Source organism: Trichosurus vulpecula, chromosome 5 (genome assembly GCF_011100635.1).
Source record: "Trichosurus vulpecula isolate mTriVul1 chromosome 5, mTriVul1.pri, whole genome shotgun sequence".
NCBI classification, from domain to species: domain Eukaryota; kingdom Metazoa; phylum Chordata; class Mammalia; order Diprotodontia; family Phalangeridae; genus Trichosurus; species Trichosurus vulpecula.
The window spans coordinates 308,406,148-308,429,414 of NC_050577.1; the positions used below are offsets into that span (position 1 = coordinate 308,406,148).

Sequence of the window (23,267 nt, forward strand, 5' to 3'; positions counted from 1 at the left end):
CAGCCCGCCTCTCCCCACCCTGTCACCTCCCTGGCTTCCTAAGAAATCAAGCTCTAAAACCTCATGTGACAGGTGACCTTTCCTGGCTGCACCCCAAGGTTAAGGCCCACCCCCCAAAATTGTCTGGTGGTCATGCCTCCGCCCAGCTCCGAGAGAGACAGCTGGTCCCAGTCTGGCATTGGGGTCCTTGCCTGGCTCAGCCCCTCTCCCTGGCCTCTGTTTCCACCCCAACAAGATGAGGTCAGACTCGGTGTCTCGAAGGCGCCTACAAGTGCTGCCATTCAGCAGAAGTGAAGACCTTGCTAGAGGATCACAGGGTTCGGGGGCTGGGAGGCCCCTCAATCCAACCCAGGAGTTTAATGACTTGTCCAAGGTCACACTGGCCGTAAACATCAGAGGCAGGCCTTGAACCCACATCCTGTAACCCCAGAGCCCGCTGCCGCCCTGTCCTGGCATCAAAATATTCCCAACAGCTTCCCCCTGGGCTTGTGAATGATATTGAATAAGGGCCGAAGCCTGCACTAGTCAAGCACAAGAAGCACCCTGGGCCTAACAGACATGCTCTTCTGAGTGAACCCAGAGACTGCCCCTTCCTGTGCCACCAACTCCAAGGCCAGATGAAGCCAAGAGCCTTGCTCTCTTGAGGGTGAGGCACCTTAACCCAAGACACTACCTTGAAAATTGGACTTTTCTTATCGAAGTATTTCACGGATGTATGCTATGTCCAGAACACATGGACACATGTTGCGTTGTTAATGGTAAAGGAAACACACACATCCTGGGCTGGAATTTCAATTGACGCTTTGTCAACTCTCTTATTGTATTTACAACCTACTCAATTACAAAAATTCCCTTCTCATGCAACGGTTAAACACATATGGAGATCATAAATGTGAGGGACACAGATTGCTCTAAAATGCAGGTAAGCCTTCTCTTTCTTTTTATCAGGCAGTGAGAACCAGAGCTCTGGCTCCACGTATACATGTATTAACTAGCTTTAAGGGAACAAACAGTCTGAATTCATATACCACCGAGTCTGTTTGCCTCTTTTAACCAAACTTTCAGGTTGATGTGAGGATTCAGACTCAGGCCCCTCCAGCTTGAGCCAAAGCCTAGAAGCTCCAGAGGCTGCCTTGGAAGACTGAATGTCTGTGGTGGGTTTGGAAGGCTGTAGTGCCCCCCATATCCTCCGTGGCTCCCTAGTACCTGCAGGGGACCAGTGGGAACTGGGCTGTCTGACTCAAAGCACTTCACAGCTGCCCCTTCTTCCTTTCCAGACTTTTTATGACTCACTTCCCCTCCCTCCCACTCATATGAAAACAACTAAAACATTTCATTGTGGGCAGGCAAGGAAGGTGGGACAGCCGTGCCCCCAGCAAGCACCCCACCCACACCCGGTGGGAGCAGGGCACTTCCTGCTAAGGGAGTCAAGGACAGGTTCCTTTGGTTTGCTGCCCTGGGTCTGGTGGGCGGCCACCCAGAGAAGCTGCATCCTGCCCAGGCTGCCCCACCCCAAGGCTCTCCTGGCCAGGTCTCCAGCAGACACCTGGGAGGCTGCCTCCAGGTTCCAGCTGAATGAGGAGGTGCTAACCACGACCTGGGGGATTCCTCTGCCACAGCCTCCTTCTGTAAGAGCAAAAGTGGCTTTTGTGCCGTTAATCAACAACATGGAAAACAGTGCTCATCCTTTACATAATTCTTCTTTTGGGTCTCTTTGGTGACATCCACACGTGTCATTTCTGAGTACGCACAGACAGACAGACAGACACACACACACACACACACAATTGGGGTGCATGTGATCACAGCCCCTGAGGGCCTGGATGCAAGGCCCAGAGGGGCCATTTATTACACAAGGGACCTTTAGCAAGTCCCATCCCATCCCCATGTCTCCAGTCCTCATGGATAAAATGCAGGTGGGACTCCATGGCAGCTGAGTCACCTTCCAATGAATGATGAACTGTCTCCTCCACCAAAGGAAGCGGGTCTGCTGTAGGTCTGCAGGTCTGCTTCCTCACCCACGATCATGTATCTTCCAGCAGGGAATCCCAAGAGGTGCTCATTGGGCACAGCGGTTAAGGAAGGTCTGACTTTGAGCCCTGCTTTTGGTCCACACTGGCCCTGTGAACCTGGGATCGCCCCTCGCCTGCTCAGGGCCCTCAGAAACTCTAGGGGGCACAGCCACAGCCCGTCCCCACTGATGGAAGCCCCCTTGCTCTGGTCCCTATGCCTATCCTGGGGACAGGCTGAGGGATACTTGTCTTCTCCCCACAGTCCCTGACACCGAGTAGGGAGTTTAATGAATGAATGAAAGAGCAGGGCAAAAGACCCAGGCCCAGCCGGCAAAAGACTCAGGCCCAGCCCACAGAGGTGAAAGTCTCTCTCTTCCTGTCCAACCAAAGAAACAGCTGGGAGCAGGCCAGTCTGAGCTGGACAGCACCCTCCACCCAGATGTTGGGGGTGGGATGGAGTGGGGAGGGAGATTGGGGGGGGTGACTAAAAAAATGTCTCTGAAAGCGATACCACCTCATTGCTGGCTGGGAGAGCATCCAGAAGGGCCTGGCTTCACCTCATCCTTCAGAGCGGAAAAAGGGCCCTCTCTTCTTTCTCATCTGCTCCAGGCTGAGGAAGCTAAAGGACTCCAAGGAAGCCTTGCAGACTTCTTGTGACAGGCCTGCCTACTCTTCCCCTACGGGTGGGGAATCCATCTCATGACCACCACCATGGATCCCCTACAAAGACCCAGTTTCAGTCAAGATGGAAACAGCAGCGTCAAGGCCGGCGGCTCTGGAGTCAAGGGGGCCTGGCTAAGAGTGACCTTGAGCAAGTCACTTCACTTTTCTGGGCCTTCGTTTCCCCCTCTTTAGCAGTCCTTAGAGGTGGCTGTGACAGCAGAAGCGGCAGCTTCAGGAGGCCAGATACGGTAAACCTCAGACAACTGGTCAGAAAGAGACTACAGGGGAGGCTTTGCTGGCATGAGGTGCAGGACCTTGTTGCGTGGTCCATATGTGATCTCAGGTCAAAGTTTCAGGGCCAATAGGGGCACTAGCATTTGTGGCTGGGGGGCAAGGTCTCTTCCCGGGTAAAGACTCAAGCAGGCCAGGAGAGCAGGGGCCACACCTCTCCTAACATCCTGCCACTGTGAAAATACCGAAGACTTACAGATGCCCAGAACTATCTCTGACAGCAGCAGAAACCCAAAGCCTAGGACAGCGCCCCCTCCAGCCCAAGAGCAGAGCCCAACTTTGACATAATGTTTAAAGTCAAGAAATAGGATGGAAAAATGAGCATACAACCAAAAAAGAAGGTGACCATAAAAAGCTATTCTGGTGACAGGGAAGATCAAGATACAAACTCAGAAGATACTGCTGTCAAGACGGCTACAAAGCCTCGAAGATAAACGTGATTAGGACACATGCCCAACAAGAGTTCCTGAGAGAGCTTAAGAGGGATTTTAAAAATTAAAGAAGAAAAGTTGGGGAATAATTGGAAAAAAATGAGAGTGATGCAAGAAAACTATCAAAGGAGGCACAAAAATACTGAAGAAAAAAACACCTTAGAAAACAGAATTGGCAAAATGGTAAGAGGTACAAAAGCTCACAGAATTAGAGCTAGAATTGAGGAAGTGGAAGCCAATGACTCCATAAACATCAAGAAACAATAAACAAAGGAAAAAGAATAGAAAAAAGAAGAAGAAAATAAGAGCTATCTCATGGAGGGTAGGGGGGATGACCTGGAAAAATAGATCAAGGAGAGATTATTTAAGAATTATTGGCCTACCTGAAAACCATGATATAAAAAAAGAGCCTAGACTTCATCTTTCAAGAAATTATCAAGGAAAGCTATCCTGATATCCTAGAACCAGAAGATAAAATAGAAATAGAAAGAATCCGCCAAGTGCCTTCTAAAAGAGATCTCAAAATGAAAACTCCCAGGAATATCTATAGCCAAATTTCAGAGCTCCCAGGTCAAAGAGAAAATACTTCAAGGATCCAGAAAGAAACAATTCAAATGTTGTGGAGCCACAATCAGGATCACACAAGGTTTAGCAGCTTCCACATTAAAGGAGCAGAGGGCTTGGAATATGATGTTCCAAAACACAAAGGAGCTAGGAATATGACCAAGGAAAGCCTACCCAGGACAACAAAGTATAATCCTTCAAAGCTTAAAATGGATATTTAATGAAATAGAGGACTTTCAAGCATTCCTGACGAAAAGAGCAAAGCCAAATAGAAAATCTGACATTCAAACATAAGACTCAAGAGAAGCATAAAAAGGTAAATATGAAAGAGAAATCATAAGAGATTTAATATGGTCAAACTGTATATGTTCCTATATGAGAAGATGATACTTGAAACTCCTAAGAACTTTATGATTACTAGGGCAGTCAGAAGGTATATACAAAGACAGAGGGCATGGGTGTGAGCTGACCATGAAGGGATGATTTCCCTCCAACCCCAAAAAAATAAGGGGTAAGAAAAAGATGCCCTGGGAGATAAGGGAAGGGAGAGGTAAAAGGGGGAAATTTTCTTACATGAAATAGATATAAGGAGGAGTTTTTACAATGGAGGGGAAAATGGGGGAGGGGGAGGGATAGCGTGCAAAGCTCGAACATCAGTCTCATCAGGGTTGATTCAAAGAGGGAATAACATACATACTCAATTGGGTATAGGAATATAGCTCACCCAACAGGTGAGTAGGAGGGAACAGTATAAGAGAAGTGGAAGGGGGCTGATAGAAGGAAGGGAAGATTAAAGGAGGCAATTGTCAGAAGCAAAACAGACTTTTGAGGAGGGACAGGGTAAAAAGAGAAAGAAAAAGATAAATGAGGGAAAAATAGGATGGAGGGGAATATATAATTAGGCATCATAACTGTGAATGTGAATGGGTTGAATTCACCCATAAAACAGAAGCAGATAGAAGAATGGATTAGAAACCAGAATCCAACAGTATGTTGTTTCCAAGAAATACATTTGAAACGGAGAGATAAACACAGAGTAAAAATAAGGGGCTCGAGCAGAATCTGTTATGCTTCAGCTGAAGTAAAAAAAGACAGGGGTAACAATCATGATCTCAGACAAAGCAAAAGCAAAAACAGACCTAGTTAAAAGAGATAAACAGGGAAACTGCATTTTCTGAAATGATACCATAGACAATGAAGTAATATCAATACTAAACATATATTCACCATATGGCATAGCATCCAAACTCTTAAAAGAAAAGTTAAAGGAGGAAATAGTAAAACTATATTAGTGTGAAACTTCAACTTTCCCCTTTTAGAGCTAGATAAATCTAACCATAAAATAAATAAAAAAGAAGTTAAGGAGAAAAGTAGAATTTTAGAATAGTTAGATATGATAGATCTCTGGAGAAAATTGAATGGCAATAGAAAAGAGCTTACCTTTTTCTCAGCTGTATGTCATGCCATCACAAAAATTGACCATGTATTAGGGCATTAAAAAACTCATAAACAAATGCAAAAAACCAAACAAACCAGAAACACTAAATACATCCTTTTCAGACCATAATGCAATAAAAATTACCTTCAATAAAGGGCTATGGAAACAGATTAAAAATTAACTGGAAACTAAATAATCTAATCCTAAAGAATGAGTGGGTCAAAGAATAAATCATAGAAATTATAAATAATTTCATTAAAGAGAATGACAACAATGAGCCAAATATCAAAATTTGTGGGATGTAGCCAAAGCAGTACTTGGGGGAAAACTTATATCTCTAAACACTTACATCAATAAAATAGAGAAAGAACAGATCAACAAATCTCGCATGCAATTTTAAAAACTAGGAAAAGAACAAATTTTAAATTCCTAATAAAACACCAAATGGGAAATCCTGAAAATCAAAGGAGAGGTTAATAAAATTGAAAATAAAAAAAGAATCCACTAAACTAGTAAATAGAACAAGGAGCTGGTTTTTTTTTGGGGGGGGGGGAGAAACAATAAAGTAGATAAATCATTGGCTAATTTGATTTAAAAACATAAAGAAAACCAAATTACCAGTATCAAAAATAAAAAGGGTAAATGCATCACCAAGGATAATGAAATTAAAGCAATTTTAAAAAACTAAAGCAATTTGTAGAAGCTATTTTGCCCAATTATACGCCAATAAATCTGATGATCTAAGTGAAATGGAAGCATAGATTAACAGAGGAAAGAGAATACTTAAAATGACCCTATCTTGTAAAAAGAAATGGAACAAACCATAAATGAGCTCCCTAACAAAAAATCCCCAGCACCAGATGGATTCACAAGTGGATCCTACCAAACATTTACAGAACAATTAATTCCAATACTATATAAACTATTTGGAAAAATGGGCAAAGACAGAGCCCTATCAAATTCCTTTATGACACAAATATGGTGCTGATACCTAAACCAAGAAGAGTAAAAACACAGAAAGAAAACTATGGACCAATTTCCCTAATGAACATTGATGCAAAAATTAAAAAAAAATGCTAGCAAGGAGATTACAGTAATATATCACAAAGATCATACACTATCACCTGGTGAGATTTATACCAGGAATGCCCAGGAATGGTTCAATATTAGGAAAACTGTAAGCATAACTGACCATATCAATAACAAAAACAAGAAATCATACAATCACCTCAAAAGATTCAGAGAAAGTTTTTGACAAAATACATTATTCATTCCTATTTAAAAACACACACACACTAGAAAGCATATGAATAAATGGAGCTTTCCTTAAAATGGTAAGGAATATCTATCTAAAACCAACAGCAAGCATTATCTGTAATGGAGATAAGTTAGACACCTTCCCAGTAAGATCAGGGATGAAGCAAAGAAGCCTATTATCACAACTATTGTTGAATATTGTACCAGAAATGCTAGCTATGGCAGTAAGAGAAGAAAAAGAAATTGAAGGAATTAGAATGGGCAAGGAGGAAACAAAACTATCGTGCTTTGCATACAATATGATAGTGTACTTGGAGAATCCAGAGAATCAACTAAAAAAACTCAGAAATACTTAACCACTTTAGCAAGGCTGCAGGATACAAAATAAACCTATACACATATCAGCATTTCTATATATTGCCAAGACAGGAAGAGATAGAGAAATTCCATTTAAAATAACTGCGGACAATATAAAATACTTGAGAGTACCTGCCAAGACAAACCCAGGAACTATCTGAACACAAACACTTAACACTTTTCATAAAAATAAAGACAGAGAAATGTTCGTTGCTCATAGTTAGCCCAAGCCAATATAACAAAAATGGCAATTCTATCTAAATTAATTTACTTATTCAGTGCCATGCCAATCAAAATACTAAAAAACATTTTATAGCGCTAGGAAAAATACGCGAAGCATGATAGTTTTGTTTCCTCCTTGCCTATTCTCATTCCTTCAATTTCTTTTTCTTCTCTTACTGCCATAGCTAGCAAAGTTGACCTGGAAGAACAAAAGGTCCAGAATATCAAGAGAATTAATGAAAAAAATGTGAAGGGAGGTGGCCTTGTTGTGCCGGATCTCTTATTACAAGTAGTAATCATGAAAACAAATCGGTACTGACTAGGAAATAGAAAGGCTGATCAGTGGAACAGATTAGGTTCACAATCATACTAGTAAATGACCATAGTAATCTAGTGTTTGGTAAATCCAAAGATCCAAGTTTTCGGAACAAGATCTCAACATGTGATAAAAATTGCTGGGGAAACTGGAAAGCAGTTTGGAAGAAATTAGGCATAGAACAACATCTCACACCATATACCAAAATATGGTCAAAACAGATATGTGATTTAGACATGAAGGGCGATATTATAACAAATTATGGGAGCATGGAAAATTTTACTTGTCAGATCTATTAAGGGAAGAATTTTTGACCAAACAAGAGACAGTATCACGGGAATTAAAGTGGATAATTTTAATTACATTAAATTAAAAACAACCAATGCAGTCAAGATTAGAAGGAAAGGAGAAAGCTGGGAATTTTTACCACAAGCACTTCTGATAAAGGCCTCATTTCTCAAATATATAGGGAACTAAGTCAAATTTATAAGAACATGAGTTAATCCCCAATTGATAAGTAGTCAAAGGATATGAACCGGTAGTTACAAACAGTTTTCAGAAGAAGAAATCAAAGCTACCTATAGTCATATGAAAAATGATCTAAATCACTATTCATTAGAGAAATGCACATTAAAACTACATCTAACAGATTGGCTAATATGGCGAAAAAGGAAAATGACAAGTGTTGGAGGGAACATGGGGGAATTGGGACACTAATACACGGCTGGTGGAGCTGTGAACTGATCCAACCATTCTGGAAAGCAATTTGGCACTAAGCCCAAAGGGCTATAAAACTGTGCATACCCTTTGACCCAGCCATACCACTACTACGTCTGTATCCCAAAGAGATCAAAGAAAAAGGGAAAAGACCACTATGTACAAAAATATTTATAGCAGCTCTTTTTGTGTTGGCAAAAAACTAGAAATTGAGAGGATGCCCATCCATTGGAGAATGGCTGAACAAGCTGTGGTACATGATTGTGATGGTATATTATTGTGCCAGAAGAAATGACAAGCAGGATGATTTCAGAAAAACCTTGGAAGACTTTCATGAACCGATGCAAAGCGAAGTGAGGAGAACGTTGTACACAGTAACAGCAACACTGTACGATGAACAACTGCGAATGGCTCAGCTCTTCTCAGAAAGAAAATGGTCTAAGACAGTTCTGAAGGACTTAGGATGAAAAACGCTCGACTGACCTCTCGAGAGAACTGATGGAGTCTGAGTGCAGATTAAAGCATAATTTTTTCACTTTATTTTTCTTGTGTTTTTTTAATAACATGGCTAATGAGGATATGTTTTGCATAATTTCATACATATAAGTGATATATTTCTTGCCTTCACAATGGGTAGGGGAAGGTTGGGGGACAGGGAAAGAATTCAGAACTCGAAATTTGTAAGAAATGAATGTTAAAAAATAAATAAGAAAAAAATTTAAAATGCATTAACTTGGTGAAAGAAATAGCAAAACTGAACCCCCGTGGTTTTTTCCACATGGATAATATCCAATTTTATTGACACAATGTGGACAGGGGCTGAGTCAGGCAGAAGGGGTGGTCTCTGGTTCCCTCCCACTCTGTCCCTCTTACAACTGCCTTAGGTAACTTTGCTCCCACTTCTACCAGTTGCAGCCTCTGGCCTCTGACTCTTGGCAGTCCAGCCCCAAAGCCAGACAAGGTCTAACTAATCTAACTCCCACAATTTACAGCTATGGAAAGGGCAGGAGCCCCAGAGTGGGAAAGTGACTTCCCTCAAGCCGCCCAGGCAGGAAGCATCAGGGCCAGGATTCCTGGTCAGGCCCCATGACCCAGAGTCCTCCTTTCCACCATCACCAGGCTAGTTGTCATATGGATGAGGAAAGATGGCAAAAAACTTAGGTAAGCTCACACAGTGGGGAATGTGAGGAGGCAGAATTGCAGGCCAGCTCATCTAACCTCAAATGTTTTCTCTCCCAGACTCCACAGATTCTCCATCATCCTGATGGGGAGAGAGGCCACAGTCTGGGGCAGAGCCAGTCTAGACTCCGAGCCTGCTGCCTCCCAAGCCCAGGCTTGTCTGCCAAGTGCCCCACACCAGTGGCCAGGCCATAAAGGGAAATGATCCTTTTTTCCATTGACCCTTGGTCCTGACACAGGAACAGCTTTCCTTCTAAAGTCCACCCCTCATTCCCTGAGTTAAATCCAGTGGTCCTGCTGCTGTCCTGGGGATCTGCTACCTGTACAGCCCCTAAAAACAGACTGGGCATGCATAAGCATGCTTTGCAAATGTCCAAGTGACTTCACCCAGCACTGACCATGCCCCCCTCTGTACCCACCCATTCACCCAGCACTGACCTTGCCCCCTCTGCATTTCTTTATTCACTAAACAAATATTTCTGGACCTACTGTGAGCAGGGCGCCTGCTAAGAGCACACCACTCCTTCCCACCTCAATAGCTCCTCTCTTTGGGAGTCCTTAACTCTAAACCCCATCACTCTGACACTGCTAATTCTGACTCGGTCCTGCTGCTGTGCCCAGGGGCCCCATTGGCCCTCTGCAGATCGATGAGAAAGGGACTGCCCAGCAAATTCACTGCACACCCAAGGTGACCTTACCCAGCACCAGCGAGCACAGCAGCAGAAACAAGCTCGCCAGGTGGCACCGGGCTGAATCGGACCCCAGCTCTCATCAACGTCTCCTTCCCTAGGGATGAGGGTGGGGTGCGGTGGGGAGGAAAGGGGTCCAGTCAGAGCCAGACCAATACAATCCCACAACACCAAAGAGCAGGGCTGCCTGCACCTCAGCCTCCACTGGCCTCTCTCTACCAAAAGCCCCCCCAGACTCTGTTTCCTCTTCTGTAACACAGGGCTCATTTATTCATCCAACAGACCCACAGCTATTGTGCCTGGAGCCCCTCCCGGGATCAGATCAGAGTCTACCAGGGCATGCAGTCGGGTCACACCCAGCGATACCCTTCCCATGCCTCTGTGCCAAATGACAACAAAAGAATGACAGACAGCGCTGATGCAGCTGGAAGGTTTGTAGAGAAGGTTTACAAACAGGCTCTCACTGGATCCTCACAAGACCGTGGGAGGTGGGAGCTATTATTACCCCATTTTACGAATGAGAAAACTGAGGCAGGCAAAGGTGAACTATGGTGCCAAAGCTAGGTGGCTGAGGGCGCATTTGAACTCAGGTCTTGCTTTCCCTCTAAACCCAGGAACACTTTCACTTTAGCCAGACGACCTTGTTGGAGGTGGCGCTGCAGGGCTCCATCCTGTCCAGATAAGGACGCCGAGGAGATTAAGAGAGCAGAAGGAGCAAGCGTCCAAGGTGGCCTCTCGCCCATCCTAGCGCTTGCTCCTCTGATGCCCAAATGGCCTCCCCGGATGACTGGTCATCAGCTCCATTCACCTGAGCTGATCCCACACTGCGCAGGGACTTCTGTGTTCACTTTGGAGTTGGACTAGAATGTGTGGAGTCCTCCGGGATTGTTCTTATCTGTTCGTTAAAGCAGATTCACTAAGATCCAACTCAATCCAGCGACATCTACTCAGTCACAGAAACAAAGGAAGCCGTCCCTGGCCTCACAGACAGGCCAGCTCCCAGGGGCCAGGGAGAAGGTGACAGAGCTGGGAGGTGAAGGGGGGCAGCAGGCAGGAGAGCATGCCCCGCAGGGATGGGGCAGAGCTCTGGTGCCCGCCGAGAGAGACGTGAAGGGCTGTAAGTGGCAAACTGAGGAGTTTCTATTTTATCACTGAAGCAACAGGGATGCATGGGAGGGTCCTGAGCAGCCCCTAGTCGGGACAGCCCTGCAGGAAAACCCCTTTGGGAGCCGAAAGAAGAATGGAGTGGAGAGAGGCTGGAGGCTGGAGACATGAGGAGAAGCCCAATACAGTCGTCCAGCTGGGAGGTGATGGCCAAGAACTGGGGCAGTGGCTATGTAAGGGAAGAGAAAGGGACGAAGGCAAGAGCTGCAAAGTCAGCACCAGCAAGACTTGGCAACAGGCTGGATCTGGGATGCTGGGCACACCCGAGCCTCCTGCTCTGGCATTCTGGCCAGCTCTTTCCATGATATGCCACACAGACAGGACACAAAACAGAGGGCTGGAAACGACAAAATCCTAGACTCTCGGGGCTAGTCCCTCTGAGGGAGCTCACAGGGCACCCAGGGTTAACTGAAAAATCCCATGGGTGCCATCCTGACTGGCGATCAGCGAGACACTCCTTGAAGACCTCTAGAGATGGGGAGCTCATCACCAATCCTTAGGAAGGAGGCCTGGTATGACTCCTATGTGGACTTGGCCCACTTTTCATTTCTCAAACACATTACATACCCACCATGCACCTATAATAGTCTCTGATCTGTATTCCAAGGCCCCTCCAGCTCTGACCTTCCCTGTTCTAAAGTCTCTCTCTTCCCTGGAATTTCATGGTCTAAGGTTCCCCCCAGCTCTGACAAACCCTGTTCCAAGCTCCCTCCCAGCTCTGACAACCCCTATTCTAAGCTCCCTCCCAGCACTGACATCCCCTGTTCTGAGCTCCCTCTCAGCTCTGACATCCCCTGTTCTAAGCTCCCTCCCAGCTCTGACAACCCCTATTCTAAGCTCCCTCCCAGCACTGACATCCCCTGTTCTGAGCTCCCTCCCAGCTCTGACAACCCCTATTCTAAGCTCCCTCCCAGCACTGACAACCCCTATTCTAAGCTCCCTCCCAGCTCTGACATCCCCTGTTCCAAGCTCCCTCCCAGCTCTGACATCCCCTGTTCCAAGCTCCCTCCCAGCTCTGACATCCCCTGTTCCAAGCTCCCTCCCAGCTCTGACATCCCCTGTTCTAAGCTCCCTCCCAGCTCTGACAACCCCTATTCTAAGCTCCCTCCCAGCACTGACATCCCCTGTTCTGAGCTCCCTCTCAGCTCTGACATCCCCTGTTCTGAGCTCCCTCCCAGCTCTGACAACCCCTATTCTAAGCTCCCTCCCAGCTCTGACATTCCCTGTTCTAAGACACCTCTAGCTCTGACCTTCTCTGTTCTAAAGTCTCACTCTTCTCTGACATCCCCTGTTCTAAGCTCCTTCCCAACTCTGACATCCCCTGTTCCAAGCTCCCTCCCAGCTCTGACATCCCCTGTTCTGAGCTCCCTCCCAGCTCTGACATCCCCTGTTCTAAGCTCCCTCCCATCTCTGACATCCCCTGTTCTAAGCTCCCTCCCAGCTCTGACATCTCCTGTTCTAAGCTCCCTCCCAGCTCTGACAAACCCTGTTCCAAGCTCCCTCCCATCTCTGACATCCCCTGTTCTAAGCTCCCTCCCAGCTCTGACAACCCCTATTCTAAGCTCCCTCCCAGCTCTGACATTCCCTGTTCTAAGACACCTCTAGCTCTGACCTTCTCTGTTCTAAAGTCTCACTCTTCTCTGACATCCCCTGTTCTAAGCTCCTTCCCAACTCTGACATCCCCTGTTCCAAGCTCCCTCCCAGCTCTGACATCCCCTGTTCTGAGCTCCCTCCCAGCTCTGACATCCCCTGTTCTAAGCTCCCTCCCATCTCTGACATCCCCTGTTCTAAGCTCCCTCCCAGCTCTGACATCTCCTGTTCTAAGCTCCCTCCCAGCTCTGACATCCCCTGTTCAAAGGCCCTCCCAGCTCTGACATCCCCTGTTCTGAGCTCCCTCCCAGCTCTGACATCCCCTGTTCTAAAGCCTCTCTCTTCTTTGGCATTTCATGTTCTAAGGTTCTTCCCAGCTTGGACATTCTGTGTTCTTTGTTCTAAGGTCTTTCTCCCTCCTGCCCCAGCTCTGACTCCAGATCACAGGGTAGGACTCAGTCCACTCCAAGCTGCCCAGAAGCCCCAAGTCCTACTTATGCATAGTGCTAAACTAGAGGCGATGAAAACAGCCCTAGTTAGAACAGCAGCAGCAGTAACAGCAGCTGACATGTACATAGCATGTCCCATGTGCCAGGCACTGTGCTGAGCATTTTATAATTATGAATCTCATTTGATGGCAGAAGAACTAGAAAGCCTTCCACAGAATTCCCGGCTGCGATTTCCTCCCTGGGCCTGGGGGTGGGGGGGGTAAGGCTCTTGTCCTCTAGGACTGGAGGGAGGCTTCCTAGGAGCTCTCCAAGGTCCTCCAGCTTGAACTCTAGCCAAGACAGACAGCCTCTCCCCCATGGTCTAGGCCTGCTCCTCCCTGGACATCCGCTTCCCTTGAGCCGCCCCCTTCTCTCCTTGGGCAGGCAGGGGTACCCCCGGCCCATGGGTGTGAAGCAGTACCAGCTTCTCCTTTGGCTGGCTCGAGTTGGGGGCCAGCCAGGCTGCCCTCCCCTGCTCTCCTCCTCTGCCATTATCTGCACATGCCCACCTGGCAGGCGGGGGTCTGTGCTGGGCCCAGGCAAGGTCTCCGTGTCCCTCGTCCGCTCACATTATCCAATTCCCCCGAGCTGTCTCCATGGCTCATTCCAGTCCAAGATTTAACATGGGAAAAAATCATATCAGAGAGCTTCTTCACTCTAGACTCTACTCTCCCCTTCATCTGTCCACGCAATGCTATCTGAAGGCTTGGTTTTCAGCAGAGACTCTAATAGCAGGTACACACACACACACACACACACAGCCTCTGCTGGGCAGGCCAGGATGGGGACCCTGGGGTCAGCTCCTTCCACAGGACTGCAGAGCAGAGTCCATCTTGATTTTTCAAGCTCTCTCTCCCCCTCCCTTTCTCCTCCTCCCCTCTCTCTGGCCTGCCTTGATCTTCCACTCCTCCTTCTTCCAGAACAGCCATCCTGGAAACAGAAAGAGGCCTCCCACCACACCTGGGCCTGAAGGTCTCCACCTGGGCAGCAGTTTGCTTGATCTTCATTTAAAGTCAGTTTGAATCCCTGCTCTGACACTTAGAAGCTGGAGGGCCATGAGCAAGCCGTTGGCCTCACCCATCTCTGTTTCATCGTCTGTGAAATAAGGGTGTTGGACCAGATGGTTTCCGAGACCCTTCCGGGCTGGGTCCTGTGCTCTCTGGACCTTAGAGACGGGCCTACTTCAGCCCCCTGGGAGGAGGGCTGGGATTCAAACCCAGGTCCCTTGGCCCCAAATCCAGCATCCTTCCCATTGCACCATTCTGCCTGGCAGACCAACTGTCCACACCTTCCATGGCAGACTTCTGAATAACGAAACCCGAGGCTCAGCTCGACGACCCGAGAAGAATAAAGGCCAACAAACACCTCCCACTTCGATCATGTTTTAAGGAGGAAAAAGGCCATTTTCTGATATTGGAAACACCCCCATTTTACAGATGAGGAAACTGAGGCTCAGAGAGGGCCAGTGACTTGTTAAAAGTGATGCAGCAGGTCAGAGGCAGAGCTGGGATTCCAGCCCAGAGCTCCTGATGACCAGGGTGGCATCAGCTGCCTAATGCGCTGTCTCTAGAATCAACAGTCCTTCAGATTGTATGGACTTACTACAGAAAGCAAACAAGCTCAGGCCTTTCCAAGTATCTTCAGCTGAACTTCCCCCTCAGCCACACCAGCAGAGCATTAGAGAAATAGCCCTTCTGCCTCTTCCCTGAGCCCTCCGTTATCTGATACTTCCCCCAGAGCCCACCTGTGAGTTCCAGACACAATACTAAGCAAACCTGGGGCACTGAGGGGCCCCTGGAGGCAGCAAGGACCCCCTGAAGGCACTGAGGACTCCCAGAGGCAGCAAGTGCCCCCGAGGCAGCGAGGCCCCCCAGGTAGGGAGGAACCCCTGGAGGCATAGAAGGACCCCTGAAGCAGTAAAGGCCCCTCAAAAGCTGCACCTTGCACACAAACCCCAACTCAGGCCAGGAAAGAAAGGCTACACACCATTGGATCCTGAATATTTAAACATTAAGTAAAAGCCGCAGAGAGAATCCCTTCAACACTGCCTTTCCTGCTGATACACACAAAGCTCCACTTACCACATCCTCTGTGTCCACAGTCGATGGTTTTCAGCTCCCAGTCTCCCAGTGACAGCCCAGTCTTTTAAACATTAAACTAAGGCAAACCGGCTGGAAATAGTCATACCTGGGAGCCAGTTACCACAAGCTGATTGAGTAATAGTTGCTTGGAGGGCCAAAGGCCGGACCCTGAGAAGCAGGTGGGCACAGCCTGCCGGGGCCCTGACCTCCAACATCAAAGGTGCTCTCAACAGGCCCATCCCAGAGCCAGGCACCAAAATAGAGTCACAGAACAGGACGGGGCCACCTCCTGGCCTACCTGGCTCGACCAGACTAACAGGTTGGTGGGCAGAGGGAAGGGTGGTTCCTAGGCCTCTTTCCACATGGATGCTGGCCCTTATTTTGGCAACCAAAATTTGATGAAGGGAGAGAGAGCTGCCTGGCTGACCGGAAGGCCACAGGAGTCTCTGTAGATGAGTAATGGAATCTCCAAATACCTAAAGGAAATGGAAATTCCAGCAACTTGGGCCAAATATCAGGGTGGAACAACCCCCGCCTCAAGCAAACAATGTCAGCCCTGGTACTATTTTTCCTCCCTCCTGGGGCGGGGGGGGGGGGGGGGGGGGGGGGGAGGGTGGGTGGGCAGGACGGTTTTGGACACCCTATTCACACTGCCCTTCCCACTCATGGGCTATGGCCCTGGTCGGGCCTTCACTCTCTTTCTTCTCAGTCATTCCTCCCCTCTCCAGCCCATCCTCCACACAGCTGCCCAAATCGCCTTTTAAAGGCACAGATGTGCCCATGTGGCTCCCCTGCTCACAACAGTTCCAAGGCTTTCTACTACGGGTAGGATGAAAAACAAGCTTCTTCAGCATGGTACTGAAGGCCTGCCACAGTCTCCTTCTAAGTCACCCTCTGATCTAGGTACTGCCTCCTCTCTTATCTCCAGCTTCAGAAATCCTTCCACTGAGAGTGGCCCCACCTAGGGGGCCTTGCCTCATTCACCTCCCCACATTCTAGACCATTTGGTCTAGCTCTGTCCTGGGCCTCAATCACATCTGACCTTCCATTAATGGACATGCCATGGCCTCACTTCTAGACTGTAAGGCCCTTGGGGCAGGGGCTGGATGAGTTTTCATTTTTGTGCCCCAGCCCCCTACATGGAGCAGCCAGCCCAGGCACATATTGGGCATTTGGCAAAGGCTTATTTAGTGAATTATTCCTCTTGTGACACCTTTAATTCAATGACACACATGGAGAAAACGAAGGTGGGGTGCCTGGCATTGTGGCCAGGACCTGTGGGTGATGGCCCTCCCCAGTGCTCTAGCACTAGGGAAGGCTCCTAGAACCCTGACCTCCCAACAGCTCTGGAAGGCTGGCAATGTCTGTGAGCCCCACTTTAGAAAGGAGGAAACAGGCTGGAGAAGGGGGCCACAGCTAGCAAACATCGGTGTCTGTGGTCTCCAAGATGGAGGAGGTGCTCTTTTCACTCGGACAGGGAGGGGTCTTGTTAAATATGAAATAATAACCAGCTGAGATTCAGATGGATCCAACAAGCGTGTACTGAGTGCCTACACACACCAGGTGCTGAGGACACCACAGACAAAAAATCAGTATGTAAACAAGCACCTTACTCTCTGCTGGGCGGGCATGACACATGTACACGGAAGTCACTACAAAGACATCCCGAGGAAGATGGGGAGAAGAGCTACCCAATGAGCACCGCGAGTTCCTTCAACATCCAGTTATCAAACACTCAGCGACAGTCTGGGCAGAGCAAGGCACACTGGGGGAAAGACCTAAAGAGAGGGATCTAAGTCAAGGACCCTTTCTGGACTGTGCCCCTGGGATTCTCAGTCATTGTTAGCAGACCACCATTTGGTGACATTAACACAGAGAGATTACTTTGTATCTCTTTTCTGTTTTCTTATTTGTGTGCCCGCTCTCTCCTCTGGAAGCTCCTTGGGGGCAGGGGTGGATGTGGGGGAGTGGGGGGGGTTCAATTTTGCCTTTTTACCTCCAGCGCCAGGCACATAGTAGGCTCCCCCGCCCAAAAAATGCTTGTTGATTGATTTTGACTAAATATATGCACAAGAAAGCTTATTTGGGCAGCGATGTGAAGGGCACATTGGAAGCCAGAGCTGTGAGGAGTCTGTTGGCCTGGGCTAGGTGGGTGGCAGAGGGCTGCTAAGAGGGTGGTAGCTGCGAGAAGAAAGAGGGGGGACAGACTGGAAAAACATCTCAAAGGTGCTATGACAGGCCTTGGTGACTCATCAGATATGACAGGTGAGATCTAATTAGATATGAGAGGTGAGAGTCAAAGGACTGAAGGACAGTGGAAATAGTGACGGGGGGTCAGGCATGGTGTGGGGGAGGGGGCCGGGCATGGTGTGAGGTAGGAGATAAGGAAGTCAGTTCGGGATATGCTGAGGGCCTAGAGCTCTGCCACAGGTGACCTCTGCACTTCCTGCCCCAGTGTGTAAACAGTCTTTCAATAAAAAGGGCTCCTGATTTCTGACAAGCCGTTTTCCTGGCATTTTGGATGCAATGAAGAAAAAAATCAATGAGATTTTGTTGGTACTGTTGTTACATCTTGAATTCCTGTGTTAATGTACGATTCCATTCAAAACTCAATGCAAAGTCCTGGAGAGGTAACTGAGCAGAGATGATGCTTGAGGCAGAAGTGAGAAAGGAGGGCATTCTAGGCAGGGGGCAGCTTGGGCAAAGCCATGGAAGCAGGAGATGAAGCATCAGGCACAAGGAACAACAAATAGGTCAGTCTGGCTCCATCAAGTAGTGTGTGAAGGGTAATTAGCATGGTGAGACTGGAAGGGCAAGCTGTCATCAGACGGTGAAGGGAGGGCATTTGTAGGGGAGTTCAGAGGCTGCTGAGGCAGGGAGGTTCCAGCTGTGCTTTGGGAATGACCACCAGGCAGCCATGTGGAGCATGGACTGGAGCAAGGAAGAAGGAAGACGACACAGGTCATCTGACTCTGTTAGAGCAGCCTTTTTACTACCTAGCACTACTCTAACAGAAAATCATCCTTCCTTCTTCATCCAAACACATCTCCAGGGCAAAAGCTGGCAGGGCCTTCCAGCCCACAACCAGCGCATGCTGTCAGGGCAGTTACTGGAAAGTTTAAAAACAGCCTTTCTTCAACACCACCCTCTGGGGCACACCCATCACGGATTCAGAGTTTGGCCTTCTGCCAGTTAAGAATCACACACACTTCCTTACCTAGGTAGAGAAATGTGTCCAGCCACGTCACACACTGGATCACCATGGACCCAATGGAGACCGATGGAGAGGCTTTGAAAGAGGACACTGTGCACAACTCACGTGTTGTCTCACTGGATGCTTGTCACCCTGAGAGAGAAGGAAGGATGACTCGTCACAGTATGAGCTCCATTGTATAGATGAGAAAACTGAGTCTCAGAGAGATCATGATTGGCCCAAGCTCACTCAGGTGGGAAGAAACAAAGCCAGGATTCTAGACTCCAAGACCAGTGTTCTTTCCACTACACCCTTTACTTGGGTGTTAAGGGTAGATCCCATGGCAAAGTTGGCAAACAACCTAGCTATAGCACAGGTTAACCTGAGGTCATATAGAAGTGTTTCCTCACAGCTCTGATATCCCCTGTTCAGTCAGTCAATAGACATTCATTAAGTGCCTTAGGCACTGTGCTAAGCACGAGGGATACAAAGAGGCAAAAGACAGTCCCTGCGCTCAAGAAGCTCACTATCTAATGGGAAAGATAATCAGCAAGCAAAAATGTACAAACAAGCAGGATAAAGGGGAAATAATTAATAGAATTAGATTAAGAATTAAATAATTAATAAAGAATTAAGAGGGGTTGGGGAAGGCTTCCTGTAGTGTAGAGGATGGGATTTTAGTTGGGACTTGAAGGAAGCCAAAGAAGTCAGGAGGCAGGATGAGGAGGGAGAGAACTCCAGGCAGGGGGATGGCCAGAGAAAACACCCAGAAGGTTTGGAGGGTCTTGTTGGTGGCACAGCCAGGAGGCCTGGGTCACGGGGTTGAAGAGTATGTGGCAGGATATGAGGCGTAAAAAGACAGGAAAGGCAGGAGAGGGCAGGTTATAAAGGCTTTGAATGCCCAACATTTGATTCTTGAGGTGATAGGGAGCCACTGAAGTTTATTGAGGGGTGTATACAACATGAACAGATTTACAATTTAGGAAAATCACTTTCGTGAATGAATGGGGGATGGACTGCAATGGAGAGAGACTTGAGGCAGGCAAACCATGCTTCGTCTCCCATCCCAGCAGCTACTGCAGTAGTGAGGTGACAGTGTTGGTAACGGGATGAAGGTCTGCACCAGGGTGGGGGTCAGAGGAAAGACAGGAGAATATAGAGGAAATGCTGCAGAGGTGAAATTGACAAGAGATGCTGCAGAGGTGAAATTGACAAGAGATGCTGCAGAGGTGAACTTGACAAGAGATGCTGCAGAGGTGAAATTGACAAGAGATGCTGCAGAGGTGAAATCCACAAGCCTTGGCAACAGCTTGGATGTGGAGATCCAGAGATAGTGAGGAATCCAGGATAACTTCTAGGGTGGGAGCCTGGAGGACTGAGAGGAAGGTAGGAAGGTTTAGGGGGAAAGACAGTGAGTTCAGTTTGGGACATGTTGAGTTTAAGATATCTACTGGACATCCCAGCAGCTAGGTGGCAAAGTGGATAGAGTCAGAAGGACCTGAATTCAAATCCTGCCTCAGACACTTATTAGCTGTGTGACTCTGGACAAGTCATTTCACTGTTTGCCTCAGTTTCCTCATCTGTAAAAGGAGCTAGAGAAAGAAATGGCAAGCCGCTCCAATATCTCTGCCAAATGGGGTCATGGAGAGTTGGACATGACTCATGAACTAAACAACAACTGGACATCTGGTTCAAAATGTCTGAGAGGCAGTTGGAGATGGAAGATTGGAGGTCCGCAGATTTAAGAGTAGTCAGCATAAAGATGATAATTAAATCCATGGGGGATAATGACCTCACCAACTGAGTAGTCTAGGGGGAGAAGAGCAGAGGGCCCAGGTAGACCCCTGGGGGACACCTCTGGTTAGAGGTTGTGACCTGAAGGAGCCTTCAGAAAGGTAGGAGGAGAACCAGGAGAGGAGAAAGTAACAAGGAGAAGAGAGTGACCAACTAGCACTGAAGACTGCAAGAGATGCCAAGGAGAATGAGGATTGAGAAAAGACAATCTGATTTGGCAACTAAGATATCGTTGGCCACTTTGGAGAGCGCAGTTGTGGTGCAATGGTAAGGTTGGGAGCCAGACTGTAAGGGGTTAAGAAGGGAATGAGAGGAGAGGAAGTGGAGGCTCTGATTGGAGTTTAGCTACAAAGGGCAGAAAAGATATAGGACAATAGTTAGTGGGGATGGAGGGGTCAAGGGAGAGATGTCTGAGGATGGCGGAGTCATAGGTACATCTTAGGGCAGTGTCTGGCACATGACAGGCACTTCGGTGTTCATTTATTATTGATGTCTGCAGGCAGCAGGGAAGGAGCCGGGAGAGATTCAAAATAAGGGGCAGAGTGGGGATGACAAAAGGACGAGCTACCGGAGACAGGCATGAGGGGACGCTTCCAAGTGCCCTCCCAGCCATTTTCTGTTTTAAGGCCCCTCCAGATGAAACATTCTAAGCTTCTCTTAATACGCCACCACGGCACACTAGGAACAGCCCAGCTGAGCTCTGGCACTGGATGGAACCTCAGAGATCGTTTGGTCCAAGCCCTTCCTCTTTCAGAGGAGGCAAGTGAAGTTGGGAAATCGAGTTGTCTAAGGTTACACAGATAGGAAATAGCAAAGCCAGGACTCACCCCACACCCTCTTCATGCAAACCGAAAGCTCTTTGATCCGCTGCCTCATGCTGCTTCCCCTTCTCTCTCTCCCCCCCTCCCTCTCTCTCCCTCCCTCTCCTCTCTCTCACCCTCCCTCTCCTCTCTCCCTCTCCCTCCCTCCCTCCCTCTCTCTCTCTCTCTCTCCCTCTCTCTCTCCCTCCCCCTCCCTCCCCTCTCTCTCCCCCCTCTCCCTTCCCCCATCTCTCTCCCCTCTCCTTCTCCTCTCCCCTCTATCTCTGTCTCTTCCCCCTACCCCATGTATGTTCCCTTGGCCAGATAAGATCAGCCCCTCAAGCCTGGTATCCCCAAATCTGAGATTCCAGGTACCTCAGAGGTACCTAGTCCAACTCACATCTGAGCTGAAGTCCTCTCTAAAACATACCCAAATTAGAGTCATCTACCTTCTCTTTAAAAGATCTGAGCTGACAAGGTCCTCACTAGGACTGGACTGCTAAAAGAAGGGTCCCTGAGTCATTTGTCTAGAATTCCAACTCCCTGTGGGCTCATCACCCAAGCTGCCTGGGCCTCAGTTCCCCTCTCTGTAAAATGAAGAAGTTGGACCAGGCCCGCCTACTCTAAAATGCAGAATAAAAAGGTCTGGGTCCCAAACCAGCCAAGCTGCCCCTGACTTCCAGGTCACTCACTAACTGTTCTGTCACATATCCTGCGCTGTGGCTCATGGGGCAGAGCCTGGAGTCTCCAGCCAAGGTGGCTCAGCTGTGTGCTCAGACACACCTTGGTCGTTCAGGACTCCACAAGACCGATCCGGGATGCTGGAGTTAGAATGGGGGGCAGAAGGAGCCCTTGGGTGGGACAAAGGCAAGAAGAGGCCACAGAGTCAGCTTTGCAGACAGAGTGGCAGAGACTAAGTGGACACAGAAGGCTGCATGTAGGAGAGGGAGAGAGGAGTGGGTGGGTTTATGTCTTCGTCTCCTCCCCACCTGAAGTCCACCCCCCCCCAGGAATGCCAGTATCAGGGGCTGTGATGAGATGCCCTAGTCTAAGCCTAGCCACCTCAACAGCAGATTGCTGAGCGCCCTGAGGTCTCCACTGATGAGCAGTAAGAGCCCAAAGGGGCTCAGGGCCTGCGTGAGTGACTGGGTCCATGCATGGTGCCATGCTCAGGACTCTACACCAGCCATCTCAGATACAAAGTTGGCCGACCAGAGCCCTGGACACTTGTTGCAACAATTGGGCTAGCAGCTGCTGTCGGGGTGAAAGACCAACACAAGCCCAACAAGGACGCTGCCAGCACAGATTCTTTTGATCTGCTTTACTAAAGGAAGTAACCTTATGGAGTTAACAATCTTACTTCAATCCAACATACAAATATCATTCACTTAGTTCAGGGGGAAAAGCCAACACCCTGAACTTCAGAGCAAATACAAATTACAAACATAGATTATAAACAGACCAAATACAATTCATAATTACCAAGAAACCATCAACATCTGGGTGAGGCGGGAGGCTCTTACAGCAGATGCCCAGAGTCCCATGCCAACACTCCTCCAGCAGTGAGAGCCTCAAGGGAGAACTCCAAACTCTGGGTTTATATATCTTGTTCAGGGTCAAAGGTGAGTCACACATGTGACTCACCCACATGACTTAAAAGCCTCTGATGTCACAAACATGTCACTCAAACCCATGTAAACTAGGCTTTCCCTTGAGGCAAGGAGGTTATCAAGGTCTCCTAATTTAATCAAGGAAACAAAGGCCAAACTCTTCAAGGGCTCTAGATTGAATAAGTGCTAAAAGCCCTCCTTAATTACCAATACAACGCTCAAGAGGTGGACAGAGCCTCAGAAGCTACCTTGGGAACCCCCCAATCACTTGTACCCTTGCCAATATCCTAACAGATGGTCGGTCAATCAGCTTCTTCTCCAAGACTCGAATGACAGGAAGCTCACCACCTCTACACTAGCCCTTTGGACTGCGCCAAAGTCTGCCTCCCTGACAATTCTTCTTCCCAGTGC

At 48.1% G+C, this 23,267-nt stretch overlaps 1 protein-coding gene across 4 annotated transcripts in view; it reads right to left on the reverse strand.

The window, feature by feature from the left end:
- Positions 1 to 23,267, reverse strand: part of GRAMD4 (GRAM domain containing 4) — an 87,976-nt gene that overhangs the window by 53,615 nt on the left and 11,094 nt on the right. Inside the window, exon 1 of one of the 4 annotated variants that reach the window (XM_036760852.1) lies at positions 22,729 to 22,795. The exons of 2 other annotated variants lie outside the window; for them this stretch is intronic. In XM_036760852.1, the coding sequence (XP_036616747.1) occupies positions 22,729 to 22,790 (62 nt within the window). In that variant the 5' untranslated portion in view covers positions 22,791 to 22,795. Of the gene's footprint in view, positions 1 to 15,459; positions 15,481 to 22,728; positions 22,796 to 23,267 lie in introns of those variants that run through there. One more of the 4 variants, XM_036760855.1, reaches the window with a different exon arrangement.